This window comes from Natrix helvetica, assembly GCF_964273705.1.
Source record: "Natrix helvetica genome assembly, chromosome: 1".
Classification (NCBI taxonomy): Eukaryota; Metazoa; Chordata; class Lepidosauria; order Squamata; family Natricidae; genus Natrix; species Natrix helvetica.
The window spans coordinates 217,673,959-217,695,086 of NC_138548.1; the positions used below are offsets into that span (position 1 = coordinate 217,673,959).

The 21,128-nt window shown below is 39.0% G+C and overlaps 2 protein-coding genes across 2 annotated transcripts in view; one reads left to right on the forward strand and one right to left on the reverse strand.

The window, feature by feature from the left end:
• The window catches only part of SLC11A2 (solute carrier family 11 member 2), a 79,960-nt gene extending 78,316 nt beyond the window's left edge, over positions 1-1,644 (reverse strand). The window contains exon 1 of the mRNA XM_081938006.1: positions 1,503-1,644. The gene's annotated coding sequence lies outside the window, so the exon portion shown is untranslated. The remainder of the gene's footprint in view (positions 1-1,502) is intronic.
• A 414-nt stretch (positions 1,645-2,058) lies between these two features.
• LETMD1 (LETM1 domain containing 1) lies at positions 2,059-20,433 on the forward strand. Its single transcript, XM_081937655.1, has 9 exons — positions 2,059-2,372; positions 4,811-4,962; positions 6,501-6,616; positions 9,781-9,863; positions 11,267-11,453; positions 13,612-13,713; positions 15,489-15,641; positions 16,756-16,852; positions 19,387-20,433. Exons 1-9 carry the CDS (start codon positions 2,224-2,226, stop codon positions 19,458-19,460), a joined length of 1,113 nt encoding a protein of 370 aa, XP_081793781.1. The 5' UTR covers positions 2,059-2,223; the 3' UTR covers positions 19,461-20,433.
• The last annotated feature ends 695 nt before the right edge of the window (positions 20,434-21,128 follow it).

Consider the following 21,128-nt stretch of genomic DNA (forward strand, 5'->3'; position numbering starts at 1 on the left):
TATCTTCTTCCCTTAAGTATCTTGTGCATGAATATCTTTGTGGCTATTTGTTAAATATATCTGTGATTTCATATGGTATGGTTGCTTGAATGGACAAATTTGAAATTGGCTGGATTCATATAATTTCTATAAATTATCAATGTAGTTTATAGACTCTAGTATTTGGGTTCATACAATGCCAAGGGTTATGAAAAAAAAACATGTTGCACAAGTCCAGCTTTAGTCTTTGATGAAGGAAGCTCTGACCCATGAACATTACTACTGTAAAGATATATCCTGATGTTTGGATTATCACAAATGTTTTGCTGCAGACAGGCCAAAATTCTTTATTTGACTACAAGTCCAATTAGACTTTTATCCACCCCACCCTAATAATGAGTACAGTACATATTCCCATAAAAATCTGCATTATGGTCAGAAGTAGCATATTGTAATCTCTCATTTACTCAGACCACCAACTGCTTATAAACAGTTACAGCACTGTAAAACTTCATTTAATAATAGCACCACTTGAGCAGATAAATGGCAATGTCCTTATTTGTAGAAAAATTGTTGCTTGTTTTCTATATATATGTTTTTTTAACTTAATGTTTACCTCTTTTTTTCCTGTCCTTCTTTTTACTCTAAACTTCATCTCTTCTTCTCAGACTGGTTGTTTAAAAGTTTTAGATCTTTTGGAGACGTTTTCACTTAATTACTTAAGTTTAGTACATAGGACTAAATAATGAGTATTCTGTTATATCACATATCCCACCTTTCCCTTCAGGTTTAATACTGTTATCAAACTGGGGTACAGATTCTAAGCAGAAATATTATATCTGTCTTCAAATCAATACATTCTATTTATACTTTGGTTAAAGAACCGATGAATAGAGTTCTTTTCTTTACAGGCATGCAATGCATTCTGTAGTCCTAGCTGCTTTTTGTCCTTTTTAAACTTTGAGGCAATATTGCTTAAGGTTCCAGTTTAGACTTCTTGATTTTCTTAGCTTCCTGTTGAATTTCCTCTCCTTATTCCCTCTCTTTTTCCTTAACAAGATTGAAATTATCTGTATGTCCATCAGTTGTTTTCCCAATTGGAACGGGTGAAATTTCAGTTCCTTTTAACAGCCAAAACCTCCACAATTAGAACTGATTTTTGATTTCTTCAGTTTTAAATTTTTGTGGCATTTAATGTTACGGTTCCTTAAACAGAGACGGTAAAATATAAACGCACCCGTAACTGCTGTAAAAAAAATAGGAAGCTACTACTTCATGGTTTAATTTTCCCCCTTTTCCCTTTATTTATTTCTTACTTATCACTTTTCCTTTACTTTTCTTTACCTTTCTTTGTTTAAAAAGTGCAGTGTTTTTATGTTGTAAAAAACGATTCAATAAAAATTAATTAGAAAATAGTGCTAGCCTATGATTGTTTTCTTGTCCTGCCAATCTTTTTCATTTCAGCCACCTTTCCTTCCGGTCGCTACCTTCTTTTGAGGAACTGACAACTCTATTTCACCTACCGTACTTTTCGTAGGAAAGAAATCACTCGCTTTCCCCTCGCACGTCCTACACTGCCTAGCTAGCGCCGAAATTCCAGAGGGGGCGGAGCGAGAAAAAGAAAGAGAGAGTGAAGGAGAAAGAAAGAAGGAGAGAGAGAAGGAAAAAGAGGAGAGAGAGAGAGGAGAAAAAAGAGAGAAAAAAAGAGGAGAGAGAGAGGAGAAAAAAGAGAGAAAGAAAGAGGAGAGAGAGAGAAAGAGGAGAGAGAGAGAAAAGGAGAGGAGAGAGAGAAAAAGAGAGCGAAAGAAAGAAAGAAAGAGAAAGAAAGAAAGAAAGAGAAAGAAAGAAAGAAAGAAAGAAAGAAAGAAAGAAAGAAAGAAAGAAAGAAAGAAAGAAAGAAAGAAAGAAAGAAAGAAAGAAAGAAAGAAAGAAAGAAAGAAAGAAAGAAAGAAAGAAAGAAAGAAAGAAAGAAAGAAAGAAAGAAAGAAAGAAAGAAAGAAAGAAAGAAAGAAAGAAAGAAAGAAAGAAAGAAAGAAAGAAAGAAAGAAAAGAAAGAAAGAAAGAAAGAAAGAAATCGTTCGTTCTGGTTGCGCCTTGGCGTCATGTGTTCGTGATGCCGAGGGGGGGGCACATGGTTCCTTTTCTCTTTCCGTAGCCGCTTCTTCCGCCCGGAGTTGACACGTGAGCTAGCCTGGCAGCTGAGCGCAGCCGCCCCGGAAGACCTAGGCGGCTCTTTCGGCGGGCATGGCGCTGCTGCTGCTGGCTGGCCGGCGTTGTTGCTGCCGCCCTGGCGGCTGCGGTTTGCGTTTAGGATTTCGCCGACCTCCCGTACCCGTTGCTTCCCTTCACCGGGCTTTACGCCCACCAGAGCCTCCCCCGTGGCCAGCCCTAAGGTGAGGATCTGTGCTGGGAGGCACGCCGGCTTCTGGTACCGGAGAGGGAGAGAGGCATGGCGGGAGCCGCCGTTTGCATTCCCCTTCCTTGTAGGTCTCCATGCCTCTTCCCGGACTTCTATGCTCGGGGAGCGGAGCTGCGTGCTCGACCCCTCCGTGCTGGAGGCGAGGGAAGGCAATAGCACTTGGAGTGCCCTCTTGCAAAAATAACCCGATTAAGTTCTCAGCCAGAAACGGCGGGTGCAAGGGTTCTGCTCCGTATCGCTTAATCTCCACCTGCAGAAATTCTGCCTCGATTATCCTTTAAGGGTTTCAAGGGAGAAGGCGGAGGTTTAGAGGAGGTGGGCAAGCGAGGGTGATCCTATGAAGAGGGAGAGTTGCTGTGCATGTGCAGCCTGGAGGAAAGATGGCTAAGGTGGCAGCAGCCCATCGCATCTTTGGGATGTCTGAGAGGGAGATCTTGGTGACTTTGTTTTCTTCGGCTCCGAAGTACTGGTAGTCCTCAACTTGCAACAGTTCATTTAGTGACCTTCAAAGTTAGAACGACATTGAGAAAACCTGACTTACGACCATTTTTTCTCAGTTGCCACCTTTGCAGCATCCTTGTGATCAAAGTTCAGAGGCTTGGCAACTGGCTCATATTTATTGCCATTGCTATGTCCCAGGGTCATGGGATCTCTTCCTGTGACCTTCTGACGAGCAAAGTCAATGGGGGAAGCCAGATTCACTTAACAACCGGGTTATTAACTTATCAACTGCAGTGACTCACTTAAACAGCTGTGACAAAGGTCGTAAAATGGGACAAATCTCACTTAACGGATGTCTCCCTAGCAACAGAAATTTTGGGCTCAACTCTGATTGTAAATTGTGGACTACTTATACAACATACAAGATTAAAGGGGGTAAGTTAGAGGAAGGGAGATTCTGCTTGAACATTAGATAATTACTATCCAAGAGGGGGACCAATTCTTAGAGGGCAGATGGGCTCCCTTTTGCTGGATATGTTCAAAACAAAGACTAGACAATTTGGGTAGTTTCCGAAGTAGTTTGCTTGTTTCCTAGGACTGAGAGACGGTGACTGGCCCCAGGTCCCTCCACTGGCCTAGGCAGAATTAAATCTGTCTTCCCATCTATAGCGTGATACGTTAATCATTATACATCAAGGTACTGTAGTTCTTAGGCAGCTATTTTGGGATATTTTAATTTGGAGTTCTCCAGTCAGCACTGGGTTGAGAGTCAGTGAACTAAACAGCCCCTTTCAATTCTTGAATTCTATGAATATGCTGTGAGATACTGGTAGATGTAGTCCAGTCCACCTGGAAGACAAGTGGTGAAGGAAAAGTGTATGAACTCCAAACAGTCCGAAGTAAATACACCCAGGGTGGGCCATAGATTTTGTTATGTCATGTTTTCTTTAAGACTTGAATATATTGCAATGACTGGATTTTTACAACATGCTATTTTCAAACCAAGCCAAGTAAAACAGTGTCTCTGCCTTCCACTTCAGAACTCCGATTACTTCTTTAGTAGCGGTTATAACCAAAAATAAGGCTTTATTTGGGGATATTTCAGATGGAGAGAATGTCATTTTTGAATGCTTCATTTCACTGAAGTTGTTATTACCAGCCAAAGGAAAACACTTCTAAAACTGAAATGTTACTTATAACTAAGGATATGCTCACATTTGTTTCGTGATAACATGATAAGTTTTTTGAGGCAAAAGAAGATTTAAATTTGCCTCGCGAGTTAGCTGTGTAAAGAGGTGCATTCCCTGTCATTTTGCACAGTCTATAAAACATCAACGTATATTTACAATTTGGCTTTGGAAAGAATACTTGATCTCTTACTTGGAAGACAATCTGCTCCTCCTGCCCAGATTGCTTTAAATCCAAAATGTCTGTCTTGTTTCAAGGTTAGCAGAAGGTAGAATGGTTAGCATTGATTCTCTCATTGTTCTTGTCACAACGTTTTTCAAAAAAGGAGGTTTACCACACTAGCTGGTGAAAGTAAAACTAATTGTTACAGGGTTTCTTTTTTTTGTAGCTGGACGTGGTTTAGAATGATTTTTTTAAAATTTGGATGTTTTCCTGATAGCAAAATATTAAAACCATATGTAATGAACCATAGCATCTGATTAACAAGATACATATTTTGCATTTTTGTTGGGCATAGGCCTTTGCAACTAGACGTCAGTATTATTTTGCTTTAGTAATAAAACTAGGTACTCCACTTATAATTAGTATAAGTTCTATGAAAATGTGTTCCAACCTTTTTTCATTGTGGACATAAAATACTAATATTAAGCTGTACTGTTTGAAACATCAGTCAGAGATAACTGCTCTCCATTATTCTGTTATAACTACAATATGAAAGTTGTTTCTATGTGAGCTAAAAGAGATACATGACAATACAAGTGCTGAACTTGGATATCCTTTCAGACTTCCAGTGTGCCATTTTTCTTCAAAAGCAAATTCAAACAAGCTTACCTCTGCTTTGGTTTCAAAAATCAAATACCTGAATCAGAAGTATGAAAGATATTTGGAAAGGAAATTCCCACGTTTCTATCAGCTATATTCAACATTTTTAAAAGGTGGGTTTTCATTTAAAAGTATAGTTTATAATTTCAGTGAAAAGGCAATCCAGGAGCATATGTCTTAATTTTGGTAGTATGCAAAATGTTTTAAATTGAGAGTATCCTGTTTCAGGTTTGAAATGAATTGCACTGATGGAAGTATGTCTAATAGAATTGCTTTGAAATGAGATGGGCGCCAAATAAATTTAATAATAAATAAATAAAACAGTTCTCTTTTAAAAAAATTTGAATAATCTCAAAACTTAATTGAAATAACTTCTTGTATGCAAAACAACCATTTCAAACTGAAAACGGAGTGTTTCTACATACTATTCTGTACACTAAACTGAAGTTTGGGAAACAAGTGCTTATATTAATTATAATAATTGATCATATATGCAGGATTCCAGATAAATGTACCGAATTCTGGTATAATGAAAGATTCTCATGCTTGCTCCTCCCCTTCCCAGTTCTTTTAGATTTACAAGGAAAATACTAAAAATACATCCTTCCAATTTAAGTGGAACAGTTCATTATAACGTTTCAAGAGTCTTATTTGAAATTACAATTTGATCCTGACGTGTTCTCAGGAACATCTTTAAGCTCAGACGTCTTAGGTAATTGTTGTTCGTTAATTCCTAGAGAAAGAGGGAAATAGAGAAGAAAGAATAAGTGAGCTTAAGGCTTCCAACAGTTTGTTCTTTTTAATGAAGAAGTGTTTTCCATGAAATCTGAATCAGTCCCGAGTTTGATCAGAGTAGGAAAAGATTAACACGAGCAATATGCTGACATTCTGAATGAAGTTGTGTGTGTGTGTGTGTGTGAGTAAATTTCTTTTTATGAAAGCAAAGGGTTTTGCAGAATGACAAAAAGGAAAGGAAAGCACATGTATAAGAATAGCCAACATAGCCGAATGTCTTATTATTTCTCAACAGTTTTCTCTCATTCTTTCTAAGAAAATAGTATATATGCATAGTAAATAGTAGATATGCATTATGTATGTATGTATGTATGTATGTATGTATGTATAGGATACCTTACAAGAGGGCTGAAGAAGCTAAGCTTATACTAAGAAGACTTTTATCAGTGCTACTATTCTGTGTTTCTATGGCATGTTCTACTAATACCATTAAATCAGGAGGGAAACAATTACATGACTAAGATTGAGCAAGACAGTCAAAGTGGGCCCTGAAATCAATGAACACAGGGAACTGTAGGTCTTTGGTGATTCTCAGTCATCCAGGTCATGGTTGTCTCAAAGGTGCTTTTTCAAAAGGCAACTTTTCCTTGAGGAAGAAGAAGAAAGCATTTTGCTTCTCGTCCCAGAAGCTTCCAACTGATGAAGCTTCTCGGATGAGGAGCGAAACGTTTTCTTCTTTTTCCTCAAGGAAAACAACAACAATCCAGTTGCCTTTTGAAAAAGCACCTTTGAGACAAGGAACTGTAACCTAAAAGAGAATGGGGTTTATTTTAATTTTCAGATTAAAATGAATATATGAAATACACAATAAAAAAAGTGGAAGTGAAATCCAAAAATAATTATATGTTCTGTTCAGGCTTGCAGGTTTTCTTTTCAGAAGCAAAAGAAATAAGAAGAATAAAAGCAGACATGTCAAATAAAAACATCCAATTCCATCAACTTCCTTACAGGGAAATGGAGAGACTAAGACAGGTTGGTTTATATTCCGTGTTCTCTCTTTCCTGCTGATTTTTTTATCTTACATTGCACTAGATGTTGGAATTAACAGGTTAATTTTAGGCAGCATCTAGTTTCTGCACTTCAACAACTATCTTTATTCATACATGAGGAATTATCTTAGATAGTACATATCTAGTATATCTTTTTTCTTTTACGTTCAAGGATTTTAACAAAAATGATCTTGAGGTAATGAGAAACATATCTATGCTGGAAACACGTTTGCTTTAATTTGATAGTTTTACAGATGATCCTCTTGAAATGATCAGAAATGAGCAGTCCCCCCCCCCTTTTCTAAGGCTCCATTCATTCAGCAATAATCTGGAGTCTGTTTTATGATTAGGTAAAACAAACAAGCAGCAGATGGGGCTACAGTTAAAACAAATATAAAGCCACCCATTTTTCTAACAATTATTTCCTGACACAATCTTACATTTTTCCAAAGCTGGAGGAAAACAACTGACAATTCTTATCAAAGGCCTGGACTGATTTTTGCAGAGAATTTCAAAATTGGGGCTAGGAATTCATGACATACAGCCTCAGGGCTGACCTAGATTCCTGGCTTAACATCAGGCATAAACCGTGACTTAAAACCCACAGTGACTTATGTTCACACGATGCACCAAGTGAAAATCCGGTCTACCATATAATCTTGTGCCCTAATCACCATTCAGTTCATATATAGTCCAGCAGATCTGTCATAAAATGTGCAACAACATTTCCCCCCCCCCCCCCCAATGGTAACATTATTGCAATCTGGGTGCTGTTTGCACTTTCGTGCAAACGGAGAGGAATTGAGCTCGGCAGGCAATTCTTTCACTCCATGGGCTTAACAACCCAGGAGATTGCTTAATGGCCATAACTGGGAGTGCCATGATCGCAGACACTGAGTGAAACAGTCATGTGGGCATCTCAATGTCCTCATCGTGGAACAATCAAGATTCCAGCTCATAGTCATAAACTTCCTGTACTGCGTGAATCCAAATAGTTATGGCTTTTTAAATAAATTTTTAAATAAATCGGTTAAATTAATCATGATTTACAATAATGAGTGAATAATTATGTGCCATGGGTAATACTCATATACAGGAGTCTCTAATAGCTCTAAGATGATTAATAGATAATTTCTGAAAGGGATTAGAAAATGAGGCTTGAGAACCCAATGTCCTTTTAATGACTCCACTCTAGCTAACAGCAAGATGGCCTAATCCCTTCATCTCCCAGTGGTCAAGCCTGCAGAAGATCATGGTCCTGCAGTCTCCTTGTGAGGGGAAACCATCCAGAGCAAGGGTCCCCAACCTTTTGGACCTCAGGGATCACTAAATTCATAATTTTAAATCCTGCGGACTGCTAATACAATCTGCCTAATGACTGGCTGGGTGGGTGTGGCCGGGTTGTCATGTGACTGGGTGAGCGTGGTGAACTTGATGTCATTCACGTCAATGGGTGCCTCGCTGGCCTCTACTCGCTTCTCCAATCTCAGCCACTCTTTGCCTTCCCACCTGGGCTCCTTAGGGCCCCAATAGGAAGCAGTTGTTGAAACTAAGCAGCCAGCACGAGAAAGAATTGGCAAAATCGCTGGCTTAGTTCAAATTGGATCTGACAGAGAAGGAGGCTCAGCAGAAGCATCTCGCTGTGGACTGTGAGCATAGGCTTTCCAAGCAGAGGGAAGACCTGTGGGAGTGCAAGGCCAGGTACCGGCACCTGGAGGCTCAGTGGGCTGAGAGGGTCAGCCAGTTCCAGGCCATGATGCAGTCCCACTAGAACAAGGCCCTCCGGCTCTTTGCCACCAGTGGCGCTTCCCTCAGCTTTTGCCTAAAGTCCCACACCAGGAGGCTTAAGCAGACCCCAAGTCAGAATTTCTGCCCCCCCCCTGACCCACACAAAAAAAAAACCCAAAGGGGGAGACTCTCTGCAGCAACACAAGCATTAATTGCACGTATCTGGCCCAAGGGCTGTAGTTCGAGGACCCCTGATTTAGTGCAATATAAAAAATGCAAATAATTTTTCTGTGGATCACCAGTTGGTAACCGCTGATCCAGAGCATATGTGGGTCATCTCCCATCCTCTCCTTGTCTGAAGAGATTCCAAAGAACTGGTCTATTCACCATTTCTTGGTCTGTGCTGCAATCACCAACTCTGCTTTCCCAGAGTCACCTTCACTTTGCCATGCCTCCCCCAGAAGTCCAATGTCAGTCGTTTAATATTTTATCCTACTATAGTACTTTCACATTTGAGTATTGCAACCCCAACAACTATGCAGTAGAAATAAATAGTCTCTTTATTTCAATAATCAATCAGCATAATATATTATTAAAAAATAAAATGAAAGCTATCCCATTGTGTTAGTAGTGTAACCCAGGGCTCCTCAAAGTGGTCATTATCACACACACACACACACACACACACACACACACACACACACACGAGCTTCTGGGACTGTCCAAACGGTTGATAAATAGCTGGGAATCAAAAGGAAGTCAGTAAAAAGCTGGGGGTTAATAGGTGATCAATAAACGATGGGAAGTCGTTTTTCTGAGGTCTGTGTAGAGTTCCATGCCATTTCTAGTCCTGAAGGTTAAGAAGCTAGTGGAAAGACATTGTTACTTAAGGTTGGATGGTCACTTGCCAATGACACCGGGCTTGAGTTTTCTCTGTTATTGTTCTTCATAGTACTATAGTACTAAATTATTTTCATATAATAAATGTTTGGGATCAGTGAACAATCTGACTCTTCATCAATCAATGAGCTAGTGAGTTTGGAGACCCCTGACCTACATGCTAAAAGAATTGACTACAATTTGATCTCTAGCACAAACTATATGACATCATGATATCAAGACTACTAAGGGTATATTTTGAAAGATAAAAGTGAATGGAAGAGGGATAGTTTGGGTAAAATTGTAGAATTCATGAAGTTAAAGTATCTATTATGAAATGCAAAATCACTGTCACTAAAATCTAGAGGTAAACTAATACCAGTACTGTAACTATAGCCACTATAAGTGTAGTATAAAGTTTGTAAAGGAATTGTAACAACTTTAGAACCAAAAAGAACCAATTGTAATAACTGGTTTCCTACATTGCTAAGGGGGTCTCTGGCAATTAACAATAATAGTAACTATGCATTGTTCCTCTAGTTTCGCCGGGACCTTATTAAAGCCATTCCTGTTGGGATTCTCTCTCTTCCACCCTTCGCCAACTATTTAGTTCTTTTGCTTATGTAAGTAGAATTTTGTCTTTATCTTAGTTCCTTAAGATTTACTGGGATTCAGTCTTTTTGCCCTCTCTCCTGTCTTCCGATATAATTGCTAAACTCTTTAAAATGTTCCCTTTTTTTAAAGGACAAATTGAAAGATTGGGAAATGTTTAATGGGGGGGGGGAGAAAGTTGTGCAGGCAAAAACACTTATCTCAATTGGCATTTCTCCCGTCCTGTTTCTTCATAATAAAAGAAGGAAAAGGAAGCATGAATGGGGTGAATTAGTTCTCACTTTTACCAGCCCAATGTGGCTGGATGGCAGGGCAGCTTGGCATTGCAAGAACATTGTAGGTTTTCATTTCAGAAAAGGAAACAGGACCTGAAGATGATTAGCTGTAGCAGATTTGGACTAAAATATGATTAAAGGCCAATCTGTCTACTGATAAAGCCTGTGACTGCCAGCATAGAATATGGGATATATTGCACAAGAACAGAACTGGTGTATTTATTAAACATTCCACCCATTGTTCATGAGTGCAAGATGGCTTACAAAAAATATTAAAAGAATACATTGGAAATACATTGGAAAACAAACAGTAATAAAACCGCAAAGAACAACAAGAGACCAATAAGAATCACATTTACTATTAATGGAATCATCAAGGTAAATCTGGCCTGGCACCTAAATTACAGCATCTGGGAATTCCAAATACTAGAATTTTCCAAGATTGAGAAACCAGCTCTCAGAAGGTTATATGTATTCCCAGGTCAAATACTATTTGATAGAAATTTTATTGGATAAGAGCTGAGGTGGTGCAGTGGTTAGAGTGCAGTACTGCAGGCTACTTTTGCTGACTGCTGGCTGCCTGCAATTTGGCAGTTCACATCTCACCAGGCTCAAGGTTGACTCAGCCTTCCATCCTTCTGTGGTGGGTAAAATGAGGACCCAGATTATTGTTGGGGTGCAATAGGCTGACTCTGTAAACTGCTTAGAGAGGGCTGTAAAGCACTGTGAAGCGGGATATAAGTAAGTGCTATTGCTATTGCTATATATTGACAACATAAGATACCCTGTTTCTTTTTCTTAAGTACATTTTCAGCAGTCCTATGAAGATAACTTAAATGTTGGCTTTTAACAAGACCTGGCTTAATTTCCAAAAGAAGAGTTCCATAGGATTTCAGGATGTCAGGGCTATGGTTACAGTTGCCAGACTGCTGTTTTCTACATCCCTTAGTGGAAATTATCTTAAGTAAAAGCTTTCGCTGTAGGTGGAAGCTGTAAAATCCATTTCCTTTTGCAACATTTAGGTTTCCTTGGCCTAAATTTGATTGTAAGTGTACAATACACGTATTCCTAAATTTGTATTTGTTAGTCATCTTGGTTTAGAAGTAAGTCACTTCTTCCAACAATTTCTCCTCCCCAAGGTATTTATTCCCAAGACAGCTCTTAATACGCCACTTCTGGACTCCTCAACAACAAGCTGAGTTTCTGAACACGAACCACAATATGAGGCGGGAGGCATATACTGAAGTGATTGATAGTCTAACACATCTATCTCACTTCCCAGATAATCCTCAGCTTCGCCAGTGGATGCTATATCTCTGCAAAAAGGTACCTCTTTCTCCATTGACAAAGAATCAATCCTGGATATTTTAAAGTGTTATCCTTAAAAAAAAACCCACAATTTTTCCTTTATTGTGAGCTGCCTTTTAAAAGAAGTTTAACTTTTCATTCTTTTTCTTGCCATAGCATAGTTCAAATACACTGAGCCACTCTTTGATCAATTACCATATTTTTTGGGTATAAGATGCACTTTTCCCTCCCATAAAAGGGGGTAAAAATTTCTTATACACCGAATGTAGCCCCGCCTGCCTGCTGGCCCCCACCCTTTGGCCTCTGCCTCCACAATTTGCCTCCTTGCAGCAAACAGCAAACACACTGCTTCAGTTTCAGCACCAGCACAGCCTGATTAGCACAAGCAGCTGATTTCGGTTGGATCAGCCTCCCGACCATCAGCTGTTTCAGGGTGCAGGGATTGCCTATTGCTGCCTCCATTTTCGATCCATTTTCGGCCTCTGCATCCCATTTTTGGCCCATTCTGATTCCTGAAAATGAGGCACACAGAGGCCAAAAACGGGATACGGAGGCCAAAAATGGGGCGCACGGAGGTGGCAATAGGCTATGGCAATCCCTGTGGCCTGAAACAACTGATCATTGGGAGGCCAATCCAACCGACAATCAGCTGCTTGTGCTAATCAGGCTGTGCTGAAACTGAAACACACTGTTTTCTGTTTGCTGCAAGGAGGCAGATTGCTGTGAGGCAGAGGCAGATTTTTTTTCTTGTTTTCCTCCCCAAAAGCTAGGTGTGTCTTATACTTCAGAGCGTCTTATACTCCAAAAAATACAGTATATTTTATTAAATTACTACTCTATTTTATAGTGCAATACAGGTAGTCCTCAACTTACCGCCACAATTGAGCCCAAAATTTCCCTTGCTAAGTGAGGCTGTTAAGTGAGTTTTGTCCCAGTCTACTACTGTTTTGCCACAGTTATTAAGTGAATCACTGCAGTTAAGTGAATCATGTGGTCTCATTAAGAGAATTGGCTTCTCCATTGATTTTGTTTGCCAGAAGCCGGTTGAGGCTACATGTGATCACATGACTCCCAGATAGGGCAACTCTCATAAAATACATTCCAGTTGCCAAGTGCCCGGATTTTGATCATGTGACTGTAGGGATTCTGCACTGGTTGTGTGAAAACCAGTCATTTGTTTCAATGCTACCGTAACTTAAAATGGTCACTAAACAAACAATTGTAAGTTGAGGACTACTGTACACTCTTGCAATAGTTGGATTCAGAAATTCTGCTCAATTAGGAACATGTAGACCACATCTTGAACAATATGTGAACAAAACCGGAGAATCAATGCCTGGCATCTTTTCTAAAGTATAATGAAGCACTTCTAGAAATTGCTGTTATATATGATACATGGAGGTGAGTCCATGGTCAAGTTGCATAGACCATCCTATATACTTCATTTCCTGTAAACAAAAATGTAAGAAAGTTTCAGTTATTTAGTGGTTTGACACTGTTGAAAAGATATTGTGCAGATGCACTCATAGTGCTTTATAAAATAATACAGTATCAGCATACATTATAGTGGAAAGAAACAAATAAGCACATTGTGGTAGCATGTAGCCTTACATACCTCAATTGTAGGGAGGTACCAATTGACTGTTGTAGCAAGGTGTTGGGAAGACTTTTTTCTGATGCATAAGGTGTAAAATTTGGCATATAGTAAAGAAAAGCCTAAAAGGGACGTGGTGGCTAAGACGCTGAGTTTGTCGATCAGAAAGATTGGCGGTTCGGCGGTTCGAATCCCTAGTGCTGCATAACAGTGTGCACTCTCGTTACTTGCCCCAGCTTCTGCCAACCTAGCAGTTTGAAAGCATGTAAAAAATGGAAGTAGGAAAATAGGAACCACCTTTAGTGGGAAGGTAGCAGCGTTCTGTGCTCTAGTCATGTCGGTCACATGAACACGGAGACATCTTCAGACAGCGCTGGCTCTTCGGCTTTGAAATGGTGATGAGCACTGCCCCCTACAGTCGAGAACGACTAGCACATATGTGCAAGGGGAACCTTTACCTTTAAAGAAAAGCCTGGTGGGAGGATGTATTAAACATTTGTGGTAGTTGGGTTAGTTGTGCATGGGATCAGGTCCTACTTTATACTTGGGGAAAAATCGCTTTTCTGTTTCTTAAACTTTAAGGTTCAGGATGGATTTCATCCAGATGTAACTGAGCTTAAAGCTGTGAGGAGTTTATTTGTGGGGCATCCCTTTGGTATCCAACAGCTCACGGTTCAGCATGTGGTAGGTGCCTTTTAAAGAATAAAATTGGCTTTAATCAAAGAAAAGAATACGTTTAACTTTGTTTGTACTTGGAAACAGTTTCTAAATTTTGTGCTTGAGATAGAAAAAAAAGAAACTTTTAACTTTGGAATTTGCTAATTAGATAGATTTCTTCTTTTGTTTTTTTCAAGTTTTTTATTTTATTTTACATGTACATATCAATGCGTGAACAGTGTGGCACCTGAGTGTCATACATTTTAATACAGATAAAACTAGTAATAATAATAGCTGTTACATTCATCCAGCTTATGTATTTCTAATAATAATACACATTTATAGTCTTTCATTATTAAATTATTCCATGTTTCAATATGTTGTTCTAATGCCAGTCACCATATTGTTTAAACATACATAATAATACCACCATTCAATTTCTAAACTTCCCTCTTGTTATTGATTTTATTTTATTACGTAAACATATGTATACTAATATTCCCCCTTTCTCTTATTTCTGCCTCTATTCTGACTTTTAATCATGTCACCCTTATATTAAAAGATTTTTCTTTCTATCCAACCTCTCTCGCCCACTTTGGTGCTTTGAATCCTGTTCATTTTTAACCTACCTCCCATGTTTCACTCTTTGCATCTATTTGTGTTAAGATACAATCCTTCACTATTTCATCATTCAGTGTTTCAATACACAGTTCTAATACCAATCACAATATTATTTAAACATACAAGATTATTCTAATCGTATTCTTTACAAGCTTCAAGCCATATGATTCTGATAGTAATACACGTTTATATTAAGGTATGTTCTTTCATTATTTAATTGCTCAATGTTTCAATATATTATTCCAATGCCAATCTCAATATTATTTAAACCTACTAAATAATACCATCATTCAATCTCTAGTTCTCCCATTTTATTATTGTTTTTATTTCATTATATAAAGGTACATATATACATACACACGTTCCCCCATGTTCTTATTTCTACCTAACTTCTACTCATGCCACCATTCTAAAAAAGAAGGAAAAGAAAAAGAAAACAACAAAAACCCTTTCCTTTCTATCCATCGTCTCTTGCCCACTTCAGTATTTGACTGATATTCTTTTTTGACTTGCGTCCCATATTCCTCTCTTGGATCTTTATCTCTATCTGCATCTACATCCTGGCTATTCAATCTAGGTCTTTCTCCCATCTCTATCCTCTTTCACTGCCTAGCTTTCAAAATACCTGCCCGATATTTGGCGTTCAGGCAGATAGATGAATTTCTTGTTAAAGAAATGGCTAGCAGAGGCTGTAATATTTTTATTCAACAACACTGAAAAGAGTTGGAAGTTAATTCTTTTATGGGGGGAGGGTTGTTCCTTATCCCCACTTTTCTCTCTCCCTTCTTCCCCTTCCCCATATTCCTATATTTATTTTCACTTATATATTTTTATAACTTTAATAAAATTATAATTAAAAAAAGAATGAATGGATAACTGCTTAAAAGCATTCATTGTCCCTTAATGATGAATCTTTTAACTAACATTTCTTCTTTTTGCTCATGTGCTTTGCCTTAAAAAAACCAAAAAATCCCAAATTTCTTCCTACTTACAAATCTTAAAACTCCATATTCAGCAATGGGATGGATTTAAATCAGGGTGCGATTGCATCTCCCATCATTGGTCACCCCTACTGCCTTGTCCATAGGCTAAAATGTTTCAGAAATGGAGATTCACAGTAAAGCATTTTGATCGGAAAGCCTTTGGATGCTTTAATGTTACCTTTGCCATGTTTTCCTCAGAAGGTTCTCAGTCATGTTTTGTTCCTGACGCCTCGCTTGCCATCTTTCTTCCTGAGAAATCGCTTGAGGAGCCATCTCTCTGAGCTGCATTATCTGGACCAGGCAATGGTGAAACTAGGAGTAAGCCAGCTGACGGATGAAGAAGTGCAAGTGGTAAGATAAATTCATATGAGGTGGATGGTTGGGCCCTTGTGGCTGATTGTGCACTAATTATTATTCATCTTCTGCCTTAACCCTCATAAGCGCTGGACAGTTTACAAACAAGTAATAGTCAGAGTTACCAGTCTCAAAACAAGTATAGACTTTCTATGACCTATATAATGTGATGGCTTATTCAACAAACCAGGTATAAATTAGTTTAGCATATTGTGGGCAAAGTTGGACAGTTGTGGGCACTATCTGACCCTGCTTTCAGTTGTACAGGAATGTTGTGGAATAGAGGGAGATGCCTCCCTATCTGTCTTCTCAGCTGAGAGGGGATACATTAATGCTCTAGTCTAGGCAGATAGACACACTTAGAGGAATTAGCTTCTTCTCCCAGTAGCCCTAAACATATTGATTTTTAGCTGTCAAAAATATCAATAAAATTCCAAATGTCAAAGGTCATGTCCAAATATTTGGGGCTGTATACAACTGAGAGTTATATGCTTCTTATATGTACCATGTATCAGTGAAAATATGACACGTCCTGAAAATAAGGCCATGCCAGATTTTTGGGGTGGGCAAAAATATCAGCCCTTCCCTGAAAATAAGCCCCCCCCCCCAGACAACCCCCCCTTCCGGCCAGGCAGAGTGCCACTCACCGACCTAGCGGTATCCCGAAGGCGCCAAGCAGCGGGAGCCGGGGGGGACAAAGGCCCTTGCGTAGCATGGCACCTTTGGGATACTGCTAGGTCAGTGAGTGGCGTTCTGCCAGGCTGGAGAGGGGGGGTTGCCGGGTGGCTGCTCGTGAGCATGGTCACCTCATGGCTACTGTGTTGCGCTGCTGCAACAGCGCAACACAGCCAATCGCCCCTGAGGCTGTGCCCGGCTCTTCGGGAGCCCGCTCGCAAGAGAGCAGCCACCCAGCAAACCCAAAACAATAACCCCACCCCCCCACACCGATAATAAGGCCCAGGCCATATTTTGCGGGTCAAAAGAAAATAAGATCCTGTCTTATTTTCAGGGAAACATGGTAACACCAATACAGCTGTTTGTTGGATTCGATGATTCTTTGTGACACGAAGGCATCTCGCTGCATTCCAAGTTCTCCCTCTGATTTTTGCAGGCATGCTATACCCGTGGCTTGAATTCCATTCATCTTGATCCAGATGATTGTAGGCTCTGGTTGAACCAGTGGCTAGCACTCTCCTGTTCACTAAGAGGTAAGATTGGCTGAACTATTGGAAGGAGGATTCGTATTATAACTATTCTTGAAAATTTCTCACATCAAAACGCACACCCACCCCTCTCTGCCTACCTAGGTGTCTGCAGAAATAAAACCTAAAAGGGAGCTAACCATAGATAAGTCAAGAATATTAAAGCAGAATCTCTTAATAATTAAAAAATATTATTGCGGAGTTATTGTGTCACAAACTCTACTGGTCATAAGCCATAGCATAGTGACATACGATAGTAGTCCTCAACAATGATATTTGGGATCGGAATTTCCGTCACTGTGTGATGTCATAAAGCAATGTCATGTGACCACATTGCTTAACAAAGGCGATCCTGGCAAGCTTGTTGCCTTTGTTAAGCAAGGACCTCCTCACAACTTCATGCGGGTTTCCAGCAACCAAAGTCAATGTGGAAGCTGACAGGAAGTTGCAAGTTCTAAGTAGTTCACAAAACAGTTCTGTGGGCAGATAAGTGGCAGCTGGGGAAGGTTGCATGGGTGGCAAAAGTAGTTTCCATGTGGAGGGAGTGTGCGCAAGGGTGACTTACTCTAGCAACTTGCAATTTTCCCTGCTGGCTTCTCCATTGACTTTGCTTGTGGGAAGCCACAGGGAAGGTTGCAAATGATCATGTGACCAGGGGGTGCTGCAACTATCATTAACGCGAGACGGTTGCCAAGTGCCAGGTTTATAGTGAGATGATACAGAGGTGCTGAGACAGCCAAAATACTGACTGGTCATAAGCTGACTCATTTCAGCACTGTCGTAACTTTAAATGGTTGCTGAATTAGTGGTTTTTAACCCAGGATTACGTATAGAAAAAAAAGTTAAGTAGTACTGTATACTACACAGCAGAAGAGAATTTCTTCGGGATATTAGCTTGGTATTATCTGGGGTAAAAACCTTAATTTCCTGGAGTTCAAGTCAGAAAACTTCTCTGCAGTGGTAAACGTCAGGCATTAAACAAGCAACTCCGAAAGGAGTTGGAAAATCATGGTGGAAAATGGGGATTCTCCTCTAACAATCCACTAATATATAATTATATAGGAAATGCAGGTAGTCCTCGACTTACAACCACAATGGAGCCCACAACCTATTGCTAAGCAAGGAAGCTGAATTGTGCCCAGCTTCATGACCTTTTCCCCCATAGCTGTTAAGTGAATCATGCAGTCATTAAGTGAATCTGGCTTTCCCCATTGAGTTTGCTTGTCAGTAGCCAGCTGGGAAGGTAACAAATGATCACACGACTCATGGTCAGTGCAACTGTTAACCACAGTTGTCAAGCACTTTAATTTTGATCATGTGGCCGCGGGGGCAGTCATGTGAAAACTGCTCATAAATCGCTTTTTCAATGCCATTGTAACTTCAAATCGTAACTGAACGAATGGTTGTAAGTTTGAGAACTACTTGCATCCATATATATTGTCAGCTGAGTTTTTGGAATGCTTTCTCTCATCTTCTCTAGTCTCCATTTAACTGTTTCAATTTTGTGTGTATATTTTAGGATGGATCATTGTAACATTTAGCTCTGGCTAGGTGATGTCCTGCACTTTTGAGTGCTCTTGCTGCTTTAGTTTAATAAAGGACACAAAATGAAAATCTCACTTTCCATTTTTAATAACATTTTAAGGCTTTTGGCCAGAGGAAAGTCTTCAAAGATCAAAATCCCAAGCGAAGAACCCAGTTAAGCAGAGCTGAGCTTATTTCAGGGTCTTTTATGCCCTCTTTTCTTATTAATATGTTCTCTGATCATTTGTCCCTGATCTCCATTTTTCTCCATGTCTTATTTAAACTTACAATAGTGATTTTAGAAAAGGGAACTCAATATATGCTAAGTTTTTGAGTAGGTGATACTTCATGTGGCAACTTAAAAAAGAGATGAATTCCAGTCATTTACAATTTTAAGGTTATTAAAGGGGAGGAATATACAAAATAAAAAATAAAGGTTGGCTGAAAAATGCACAACTAATTCTTCTATAGGCTTAGTTATGCAGAGGATCGAAACGTGTCACATTTTATTTCTTGAAATACACAGTCCGCAGCTCCCTTGGGGCAACATGGGCCATTTTCTCTGTGTAACAAGTATCAAATTGTGGTGGGAATTTGTCATGTCAGAAGCTGTGATGCTGCTACAAAAAGTTAACGGAAACAAGCAGACAGATGCATTGCAAGGAGGGGCCACAGAGAAGATGGTTATAAATAGAAAAATGCTTAGACTGCAATACCAGGAAAGATTAGTGTTCTACCCATAAAACTAATGAAGTTCTCAGCTATAAAAACGTAGCAAAAATAAAAATTTGTGTTTAACCTTCTGAACTGAAATAATTTATTTTTAAAATGAACGATTTATTGAGGAGACAGTAAGCGAAGCAGGTAAATCTTGTTTTTCCTAATCTTTCAGGAAAGGATTGAGAATGGTCTCCTTCCTATTTCTATATGTCAGAAAAAGCTCTTTGCAATCAAAGTTAAGTGTTAAAATGTTTGTGAATATAATCCAGTGAAATAGAAAGCTATTATCTTTTCAGACTCTGAGACGTCACTCTTGGCACACGCGATGGTCTTACTTTCTATCAACTTCACTCGTTCCTCTAAGAGCTAACCGGAAACAGATTCTTTTGGATTATTGAATATATGCCGTATATTGAACCAGAAAGGGGAATACATTTTCTTTTCATTGACCCAGAAAAAAAAGGGGGTCGGTTGGGAGGCAAGAATCCAGCAGAAGAAACTTCAGTGAATTTGTTAATGTAGAAGAAACATTGCAGTACGAATAAAATTCTCCCACTGGCTGTTTTGAGTGAAGACAATTGCTAAGATAGCACAACAAAATACCTCTGCTGTATATTTCACTGACTTTGCATTTAAGCCTGGTTCAGTTATGACCTCACAGGCCCCTTTCTTAGATTGTCAGAGTATAATGTATGTCTGTTCAGACTTGTCAGTCTGAAGTCTTGCTAATTATGCTTGAGGCAAATTCTTCCGCTTGAAAGACACACTACTCCCTCAAATGGCTACAATGAAATTTGTTTCATATTGGCCAGGAAGTGGTGCAAATATATTTTAAAAAATGAACAATTGCAGAATACATTGGTACAATGCAGCTTTTTTTCTAAATATACAATCAGAGTCACATACAACTTTGTGATTTCAGTATTGCCAGCTTAAAAAAAAAGTGTGGTGGTGGTGGGAGGGAGAGATCCATGTCTTAATGTTTGTTTGTTTTTTCCATCCCTTTTGTCTTGAAATGTATCAGGGACTGTATTTCTCTCTCCAGCTGCAATTGTTAGAGGGACTAAGATGGAAATGTTAGGAGGTCAGTATTGAAGCTAAAGCCTCTCTCCATCTAGGTGTATTATAACACACACACACACAAACACACACATTTTGCAGGACTTAATGGTAAAGACCCAAGGCAGCAAAAGTCTGGGAAGGCACAGCTGAGATAGCACTGGTCACTCCTATCAAAAAGGAAGACTCAATCTTGGTCTTTCAGGAGCCATAAGATTTGCAGGATTTTAAGAAAATTATTATTATGAAGTGTAGCACACTTGAAAAATCCTTTACTGGGGGGGGGTAAGAAGGGGGTATACCAGATTGCATGTAGTATACCAGAAGCTGGAATTCTGGATGGCATGTATAGGTTGAGGAAGTCTGTATTTGAGCTAATCATAAAATGTGTGAGAAATGTATATATTACATGTATTTTACTTGAAAGATAAATGTTTACCATTAAAGATGAAAAGATGGTTAACATTAAAAAAATGCATCAATCTCTTAATTGTTGGATTTTGAAATCATTCTGTTAACATATCACTATTGTAACTCCCCTTGAGCATCTGAGCTTGAGTCATAAATTACTGGAAACACTCAAATTATGAATAGTTGTTTCCCCTTATAAAATAACTAGTGACTTCTAAGTTCACGTCTCAAGTCTTTGTTGTGTGTACCTTAGTCCAAGTAATATCATCAGTCTTTTTGAAGTAAAATTATGCAAGGGAATAAAAACCCTGGATACATGAAAAGATTTTTCCATAAGGTTTCACTAGGAGATAAATTGATAGACTTGTCACAAATCAAAATTAAGTCAAACTGCAAAAACTACCTTGGGAGGTGATATCTACAATGATCCAATGCAGAATCTCTCCATTATGATGAAACATTGTACATACTGTTTAGTTCCTTTAAGACAAAGTATTGTCTCACAAATGCAGACTCTGCAAGTATTAATCGTATGTTGCACTTTGGTTAAAAGCAGCTGTAAAAAAAT

Bases quoted from the DNA above. Each gene is read 5' to 3' on its own strand.
- LETMD1 (XM_081937655.1), top strand. From the start codon at position 2,224: ATGGCGCTGCTGCTGCTGGCTGGCCGGCGTTGTTGCTGCCGCCCTGGC. The intron at 2,373-4,810 runs GTGAGGATCTGT...ATATCCTTTCAG, and splicing joins CCCCCGTGGCCAGCCCTAAG to ACTTCCAGTGTGCCATTTTT. The intron at 16,853-19,386 runs GTAAGATTGGCT...TTATCTTTTCAG, and splicing joins ACTCTCCTGTTCACTAAGAG to ACTCTGAGACGTCACTCTTG.